Here is a 9508-nt window from a genome sequence, read left to right on the forward strand (position 1 = left end):
CATCACCCCGCCCCCTTTCTGAATGGAGGAAACCTCATCTGAACCCCCTATAGAGGATAATATCAGAACATTAGCCTAAAGATGGGGGGTTGGCACTCAGGTGTGTGGGTGGGGCGAGTTTCATTGTGCAGCCATTTGTACAGCTCCAGTGCAAATGCGCACTGACTGTGAAGACCACGGTGTCTTCACAGACCATAGTGAAGCGCAGCTGACTGTACAGAAATCTATGGATTGTAGTCTAGGTGGCTGAGAAGTCTAAGATCAAGGTATCACCCCTTCTCTGCTTCCAAAATGCCACCTTGTTGCTATGGCATCACATGATGAGAGGCGCAAGGGCTCACTTAAGCCTCTTAGAGGGCCAATGCTTTGCACGTGAGGGTGGAGCCCACATACTGCTGAGTTCACTTTTTAAGGGTTCTCAACTCCTAACTACTGCCATCTGGGTGGGACACCAGGATGAGGCCCAGAGCAGGGTGTAAGAGTTCTGTGTGGCCCCAAGACTGGCAGAGCTGTTGCTGAACGGTGCTCAGTCACCTGGTCAAGTGGTATGACATGTCACCGAGTGGTATCTAGGTGTAGTCTGGACACCTTGGTCATTCCTGATCAGAAGCAGCAGCCAGCAGCTGGTCAGAGGTGACAGCAGCCCTGGTGTGTGCCACGCGGCAGCCAGAGCGTGCTCTCCCCTAAGCACACAGGGCAGGTCTGTTTGAGGTCACGGTTGCGATGTGTATTTTGAATCTTTTCAGTGGTATGCGCGCTGTGGGGACTTGGCCCCTGCACTGTGTGTGTGCAGCTCAGACTTGGTGGGCTTTGTAATGTGCGGAGGCGTTGCCAAGGGCAGCGGAAATGTGGATTTTTTTTCCCCTAGCATAATCACATGAATCCTGCTGCCACCCTCCCCTGCCCCTGAACCTGTGCTGTCTCAGCCTGCAGTTAGAAAGGTCCCTATCACAGAATTAGATCTGCTGGAGACAGAAGGAACTAACTTCTTAATTCTTAGTTCTTGAACATCGAAGTGTCCCGTGGGGACCCTCAGGGCTTAAGTGAAGCAGGTCCTCTTGAGGCCTGAGGTAGTTTCTAGGGAGTGGAGCCTGCCTTGCCAGAATAACTCACTGAGAGGTCTGATGTCAGCCAGTGATGCTTTTCTTCAGAGCCATGCTGTTGCAGGAGCATGAGAAGAAAAGTCTCCTGGGGAATCTTGGGGCCCAGCCCCAAGGCTAGACCTTGTCTAGCCAGCTCTTCTCCTGAGTTCTTTTCTGTAAAGCTGAGACCCTCTCAAATCTGTCCATCAGGCTGAGGCCCGAGACCCCTCTAGTTATACTGGAATGGGGCCCACACTCATGACCTCCTCATAACTGCACCTGGAAAGGCCCTGTCTCTACACTGTTAGTCTCTGAGGTACAGCGATGTTAGGGCTCCAGCAAAAGAGCTTGAGGCACCAATGCTCTGAGTCTGGGATTAGACTACATCATCCAGGGCCCAGCCAGAGGGGCCTGCACACATCCAGCCCATTCCTGGTCAGGCAGCACTGGCTGGCCAAGGGCTGCCATGCAGGGAAACTGCTTGTCCTGAGAAGCTCATTCTGTATTCAGCTCATTCCCCTGGAAAGGAAACCAGGGCTCTGGCGGTAGCTCTCCGATCACTTAGCTGAGGGGGCACTCAGTTGCCACGGTGACCTCTGTCTGCAGAGTCACTTCTCTAGGCTGGAGGGTTTCCCCACCCCCCACTCTCAGAGTTCACACTGAGTGTTGAATCCCTTGGTGACAAAAACATGGAAACGGTTGCCATGGCAGCCATTCTTTGGAGCCCTCAGACTGAAGTGCAAAGTTCAGGATGCCCAGGAACAGCTGAAATGAAAATATGGGAAAATCCACCACTTCCCTCACCCAGGAGGGCAGACTGGAGCATCCGGTGTTCCCCTGCACCCAGCTTTCTGCTCTCCAACCCCAGTACCTTGGCCAGTCAATGTGGGCACAGGAAGGGAGCAGGGAGGCTCCCCCAGAGACCTTAATGGGGAGTCACCTGGAGCAACAGAGACCCAGAAAGGCTTTCTGACTTTGGAAGAACCAGGAAAGTGATGAGCTGAGCTTCCCTGGGTTTCATTTGTCTCTATACTGCTGCTCTTTGTCAGGGGGCTCAGGACAGTCCGTTGGTCAGGTGGTCCTCAGCATAGTCCAGGGGTAGTGCTTCTCTGTACTGTGGGATGAAGTGTGCACTCTGTGACATACGGGGTCAGCACAGGAAAGAAGCCCTGGCTATGGGGATGGAAATGATGTCTGCTTCCCTTGAATGGGGCTGAGCACAGCTGAGGCCTTCTCTAGGAATCTCCTGAACTGGAGAGGGTGACTGGCTGTGTGTTCCTCTCTCCCCAGCAATTCCCAAGCAGGCTCCAAGAGGCTCTGGTGACCTAAGATGATCCAACCAGGGGGCTTCTATAGCCAGCAATGTTCGGGAAGCCAATGCATACACACTACTTAGCACTTAAAAGCCTCTTAAAAGCCCAGCACCAAGGGAATTCTTGAAGGGAACCTGGTGTTCCACAAACTTACTTGAACAAAATCCCTCCATCCTTTTTTGTTATGTGTATACATACACACATGGGGTGTTTGTGTGTGCATGTATGTAGGTCAGAAGTTGAGTTTGGGTATCTTCCTGTTGTTTTCCACCTTGTTTGGAGACAGTCTCTCATTGAACCAGGAATATGCCAAGCCCCAAGGATCCCCCTATACTCATGACACAGCGCTGGGATCGGGAGTTATGAGCGCGGCTTTCCCCATAAGTTCTGATCTCGTGTCCCCGGTGTTTGTCTGGCAAATCCTTCACTGACTGAGCCACCTCCCAGCCTCTCCCTCATAAACATGCCCTACTTTAAAGTGCCTTCAGTAGAAGCATCTTCTCATATATCTGTCCTTTATCCTCAGTGTCTTCCCAGTAGCATCAGCACTCCTGGGGATAATATGTGAAATGGGGACTCTGGGCTTCACCCAGTTCTGTTGAGTTCAAGGGTGGGTGGAGTCAGCACTTTACAGAAGCTCTCCAGGGGCTTCTGGCACAGCCTGGTTTGAGAACCCCTGTAGAAGACTGGGGTTGGGGGAGGGAGGGATAGTGTTGAACCTGAAGGGCTCCAAGGGAGATAGCACCCTGGAAGGGAGTGTTTGAGGACCCTGGCTGACCCTGGCAAAGCACTCTGACCACCTGGCAGGCTCTTTTGATGCTTTGTACTGAGATTCCCTGATGGGCTCTTTCAATTTTGTTGAAGTCAGGATGATTGAGGAGGGCTGCATCCTAAGGCTTGGGGAGAAGTGACTGGAGCCTTTGGAAGTATAGGCATGTGAGGTGCTCCAGAGGAGTCAGCACTGCTGTCATCAAGGCCACCTGACCTCAGGGGCAGGTAGACTTTATCCAGAGAGCTAGGGGCATGCTTAATCCATCTAGCTCCCTTGCCTGGAGTCTCAACATCTCCCAAAGAGGCAGTGTTAGGAGACACCTTCAACAAAGGCAGGAGTAACACTTTTGGAATAGGGGCCTTGGCCCAGGTATTAATCAGCTCACCCACTGCCCGTGGGGTGCCCTTTGCAGTCACTTCCCAGATCCCACTCCAGGTTCTTGTAGGACACTGTACAGGTAGGGCCCATCCCATCGCAGGACTTCTCAGCCATGACCGACATCACCCATTTGCTTCCTTGCAGCTGTCCAGATCCACATCTTGAAGGCGGACAAAGCAGGGGACTGGTGGAAGTTCACAGTGAACATCATCTCCGTGTACAAGCAGGGCACAAGTCGTATTCGCCGTGGTGACCAGAGTTTGTGGATCCGCTCACGAGATATCGCCTGCAAGTGTCCCAAAATCAAGCCCCTCAAGAAGTACCTGCTGTTGGGCAATGCTGAGGACTCGCCTGACCAGAGTGGCATCGTGGCAGACAAGAGCAGCCTGGTGATCCAGTGGCGGGACACATGGGCAAGGCGGCTGCGCAAGTTCCAGCAGCGGGAGAAGAAGGGCAAGTGCAAGAAGGCCTAGCGCGGAGGTGGCGCAGGCTCCAGGAGGGCGGGCAGGGCGCTGGCAGAGGCTGGCAGCCTTGGACTTGGCCCGCCAGGGTTTTTCCCGGGGAGGGTGGGGGCGGGGCGAAGTCAAAGTGGGGCGGGGCCCTCAGCGGCTCCGCCCCAGCCCCACCCTCACACCCCTGGCTGCGCTCTTAAGCGCATTGGCAGAAAGTACCCTGTATTGACAGGTCAGGCCCTAGAGAAATGAGGACAAGACATAGCTACCTCACGGCGCTCCTTCCAGAACAGAGATGCGCTTCCCCTAGGGCTAGGTGGGGGTCGCCGTGGAGGGGTTGGGGGTCCCGAGAGGCGGGAACAGAATGGCACAGTGGACCACAGCCGCTGTGTTTGATGGTTATTGAAGGGGATATGAGAACTGTGAATTTTTGGGCCTGCAGCCTGGGCAGGGGCAACCAATCCACCACCGACACTAGTCATGCCCCCCTCCTTTCTCCATCACCTGCTGTCTAGGAATTCCCACAGGACTCTAGACTCTTGACAACAGGTCCCTATGTCAAAGGGTCAGATGACACTGGGATCAGCCAGCTTCGGTCTCCACTGCCACCTGCTGGGCTGGTCTCCTGGGTGGAGTTCACCATCTGTAGGGAGGAGAGGCTCCGTGTCCTGGGGCCTGCCCTACCTCAGTGGGGCTGGCCCAGGCTCCTGGCCCATCAGAGGGCCTAGGGCCTAAGGACCCTGAAGTCAAGCCGGGTGGTCACTGCCTCTGTTGGAGCTGCCTGTGGAAGGAGGCATTGCAAACCAAAACCTCCCAGAGAGTTTCCTTGCTGGAAACTTGGAAACAGCCCTTTTTATGACATTTTCCAGGGGAGGGGGAGGGGTACTGGCGGGGTTTAGGGCAATGACACTATTTGTGTAATGACATCAGTTCCCACAAGGCCTCACAGCAATGTCAACAGCTGGAAAGGGCCTGGTCAGGTCTGGAATGCCAGAGGCTGTATAGGCAGTTTGAACCGGCCTTGGGGGAAGGGGCTTGCCTGAGTCAGGACAGGGTTGCTGCCCAGCGAGGTGCCTAGTTTTCAAGCTGTAGGAAGGCAAGGCCAGGAATGGTCAGGTTCCTGGGGTTCAAGGAGGTGGTGACTGCTTCCTGTTGCTGCCCTCACTGCTGGCTCCCAAGGAAAGGGACACAGACTCCTTGGTTAAGAAACCCACTCTAGCCCCCAGCTGTCTTGGTCTAGCCTGGACAGTCTGGTCCATTCCTTTCTGGCTCCCTTCTTTGTGGAGGTCCCTAAGCCCTCCTGTATGCCTAGCCCTCTTTTCTCTTAGAGATTTAATGTCTTCATGCAGGCCAGCTCCAAGCTTCCCTTCTGATTGCTTCCTGGGCCCCTTTAGCCTTTCTCTGCCTCCCTGAACTGGGCCCTCGAGCCTCACGCCCCGCACACTGGATGAGAGGCCTAGCCCTCTCAGTCAGGAAATTGGTTTCATTTCTCCTGCCCATTTGGCGGCCCTGAAGGGCCATATGAGGGATGAAGCTCCACCCCTTAGTGACACGGCTCCCTCTGCTTCTTCACCTCTGCCCACATCACCACTGCCACTTACTGAGCGCTCCCTTGGTGCCAGGCACTTTACCCATACACTCCCGGCTTGTTTTCACTACAAACCCGAGACAGGGATTCATTCTTGTCCTCATGTTCACCAGGAAAAAGATGTGTCCACGTGCCCAAGGTCACACCAGCACTGGTACTCAGACCCTGACCTTACCACAGTTGCACATCAGCTGTTAGTCCGCTTGACATTCCCACAGCAGGTGAGGGTGGGATGGGGTAGTGGTTATCACCGAGACACAGGCAGCTTGTCTCTAGAGAACATTGAGGATCTGAGCCTGGAGTATGGTCTGGGATGGACACAGTAACACCTCCAGAGGAGGCATCAGGGGTGGTGAGGCATGAGGAATGGACTCCCTAGAGGAAAGCTGTGAGGTCCAGGAAGACAGGCGTGGCCATCTGAGAGGGCCTGGAAAGGTGACCTGGCTGCTTCACAAGCAGGAGGAAGACTATAGGGCTTCAGAGAGAGGCTGGGACCAAGTACACAGACCTACCCTGGCAAGGGCCACGTGGATTCTCTGGTCTAAGCTTGAGATTGAGGGCAAGGGCCACTACCCAGGACAGTGTAGTTTGCTGGGTGCCATCTGTAGCAAATAACAACCCAACTGTATGGCGGCTGTCTTATTTCTGAACCAGCATGGCTTCTGCCCACGAACCTTGGATTCCAGTCTCACATGGTGTCCAGTGAAGCCCCTTAACTAGCCTGCCCCACCTCCCCTGCTAATCAATGAGCCATCTTGTTTGACATCCACAAGGCCTCCTGCCCTGCCCTCTGTGGTACATTAAACAGTCAAGATGAGCCAAGGTCATTGCTGAGGGAGCAGAGTTTGTCACAGCTGCCACCTCTGTTCTGGACCCGAATCCAGTCCACCTCTCCTCTGCCTGAGAGCCAGCCTTAGGGAGGCAGCTGTCTCCTACCCATCCTGGGCCCCACCCTAGGGAGGAGATGGAAAGGGAAAAGGAGACATCTTATTTGTACAGTTAGGAAGGGGTACAAAATGGAAGTAGGATTTTGAGTTTGAGAGTGTATTAACACAGTTGTGATATGTAGGTCTTTGAAGAAAACCATACCAGGTTAGTCACTTACCAGTCAAGATTCCCCAGCTGTCCTTTTGCTCACCATTTGAGTAGTCTGGTCCCCTGCCACCAGAATGCCTCCTTTGCTGACACACAGTAGTACAAAGGTGTGGGGTTAAGGAGATGGCTGCTCCCAGCTACACCTGTGAGCTGTGGCCTCTGGCCAGAGCTTCTGTCCTGGAAAGCAGGGCAGGAGACAGGATCATCGGGCTCCTTCAGATGGGAGGGGGTTCAGATGCCTAGGGCAAAGTCTAGGGAAGCTGGAGTGGCCTCTCTGAGGGCCTTAGGGACTTTCTAGAACTCTGCCTCAGTGGTTACATATAGGCAGTGAGTACAGTCTGTCTTAGGATTGCCCCTGAGCTGGAACATGACTGAGATGAGGCCCTTCAGGACTGACCTGGGAAATGGTTTCTTTAGAGTCTCAACACTTGAAGGACTCCATCCAGGAAACCTGGAGAGTGGGCTCACTGATGGGCCGTGGGTCACAGACAGACATTCCTGTGGACCAGAGCCATGCCATACCCCAGGGGTATCAAAATTGTCTTTGTGGGGCCTTGCCCCTGCCAAAAACTAAGCCAGCCTCACCTCTTGTGTCAGTGGACATCCTTCCCCTTTTCCTGATCTGGGTACACCCCCGGCCTCCCTCCTGTGTCACCGATTCTGCTTACACAGAATTGTAAATGTTTAGTTGTGACCATGACATATTGTTTGGGCCAGTGTTCCTTTCCAATGCATACTAATATATTATGGTTATTATATATGAATATATTTAATGACATGGAGAAAGTTGTGGATTTTCTTTTCTTTTTTTTTTTTTTTAAAGGTTTTTTTTTTTGTTGTTAGAGTTGTAATGGACCCAGATGGAACTTGTAACGTGGGCCCTACATGATAGAACTAAATTCAGATATCATTAAATAAACTCTTGTATACTGTTCTGTGTCCCAGCCTTTCTTGGTGGCCAGAGCCTTGGTGGTGGCATGTGGGGAGGTAGAAGGGTGGATACTAACAGCCACGTAAGGAATATGGCGTCTTGCCCTAGGACACCCAGCAAGACAGAATCTTGTGTGTTTTAAACAAAGAGCCCTAACTACCCAAAAAAGGCAGGAAAAGTGTAGCCCTGTTTGGAAAGTCCTAGGGGCTTGCTGGCTCCAACTGCTGTTCTAACAGGCTCTCAGATGGGCCAGTCCGCAATGCAATTCCAAAGTCACTGTTGGGGCAGATCCTTCCCGGTCCTGGAATTACCAGGCAAAAGGGGAAAGAGGTTCCTCCCACCTTGCCCTACCCTCAATACTAGATCAGAGCCTGCAAGCCCTTTTGGACTTGTATAACTACCTCTTCTGTCTTCTCTATTCAAGATGAAGTAGAGATGACGGAGGTTGATAAAATTCAAGGGATCGTGCAAAAAAATCCTTGCCACCACCCTGCCCCATTGCTGAGGCTTAGGCTTAGTGCCGAGCAGGGACTGGGTCTGTGCCAGCACCATGCAGCCACCATGAACTGAGCTCAGTGGCTTTGGAGAGGCTATGTTTAAACTTCCAAATGGTTGTGATTTCTTGACTGAACAACAAGCCAGCCCCCTGGGAGGATGTGTTGCCGTGGACTGGACTCTTTCCTGCACCCAGTGGTTTTTGAAGACAAGACCCACCTGCTGGCCTGGTCCAGCCCCTCAATGTGGATTTTGGGGTGCCCTTGCTTTCAAGGCATGAAAGTCTCCCCTGTTGTAGAACAGACAGGCAGCTTGAGGGCAACACTGTTGGGTCAACCTCCACAGGACTAGCTCTGAGGAGTAGGGTTCCAAGCCGGGGCAGGCAGCAGCACACATGGACTCTGGTGTCCCAAACAATCTCAGAAATGGGTCCTTGCTGCATGCCAGTGCCTGGTGGTGGGTAGTTGAGGACAGAAAGCAGTTCCTGGTTGGCTGGCCAGACTGAGGAAAGAGCAAGCCTTGTCTTCAAGGTCAGGCTCCCAGGGCCAGCTGGGGCTAAGAGTTCTGTGACCATTTGGCAGTTTGACTCTCATCTTTGGTCATTTCAAGCCAAGAGTCCAGTTCTCAAGGACTTTTCATGGTACAGATTTTTTTCTCTTTCTCTCTCCACAAAGCTGTCTGTGTCTGAGTGTGTTCTGACCCCCTCACAGCTGGGCTCTGTGCTGGCAGGAGAAACACACTGTTGATCAGAGGCATGAGAATGCACTGAACAGCTCACTTGCCTGTTAGGGCCTTTCACCTGGCTGGGGAGACAAGGCGTTGACATCTGTCCATGCTAAGAAAACAGTACAAGCAGGGCCTCTGCTAAGCACTGGCCCAAGGGTGGGGAAAGGTAAAAGAGGATGGGAGGAAGCCCCAAGGAAGCTGAGTAGACCTCATCAGGACCTGGGGGGGCTGGGTCAGTGAAAGACCAGAGGCCTACCAGGGAGGGCTCATGCACTGATGAGGCACACTCACCTCATCTCTGCCTCTCTCAGGGTCAGTACCTTGAATGGGAATGCCCACCCAGAGACACACCCTGTGGTCTCAGACTAAATAAAGACACAAAATAACTTCCCCCAAGAAAAGCAGGAGTGAAAGAATAGCAGCCAGTGAGAAATATGGACCGTGGATGGCCTAGGGGCATAGTGGGGCAGCAAGGCATTCTGGAAGGAGATCAGGGCCTTTAGTTGCTGGCCCATAGTTGGGAGGAAGTTTGTGAAATCCTATGGTATAATAAGAGGATGGATAGTTTGGTCTTCTATTTTAAGAGGTGAGAGGATATCTGCTTAACTTCAGCAGGATCCATACCTTACTGTGGATGTCTAATGTCATTACCTGAGGGAACAGTTGTCTGACTGGC

The 9508-nt window shown here is 52.9% G+C and overlaps 1 protein-coding gene across 3 annotated transcripts in view; it reads left to right on the forward strand.

The window, feature by feature from the left end:
- The window catches only part of Ntn1 (netrin 1), a 189764-nt gene extending 182150 nt beyond the window's left edge, over positions 1–7614 (forward strand). For all 3 annotated transcript variants that reach the window (XM_076936578.1, XM_076936579.1, XM_034507051.2), the window contains exon 7: positions 3690–7614. In XM_076936578.1, coding sequence (XP_076792693.1) covers positions 3690–4018 — 329 coding nt within the window. In that variant the 3' untranslated portion in view covers positions 4019–7614. The remainder of the gene's footprint in view (positions 1–3689) is intronic.
- The last annotated feature ends 1894 nt before the right edge of the window (positions 7615–9508 follow it).

Source organism: Arvicanthis niloticus, chromosome 6, assembly GCF_011762505.2.
Source record: "Arvicanthis niloticus isolate mArvNil1 chromosome 6, mArvNil1.pat.X, whole genome shotgun sequence".
Lineage (NCBI taxonomy): Eukaryota > Metazoa > Chordata > Mammalia > Rodentia > Muridae > Arvicanthis > Arvicanthis niloticus.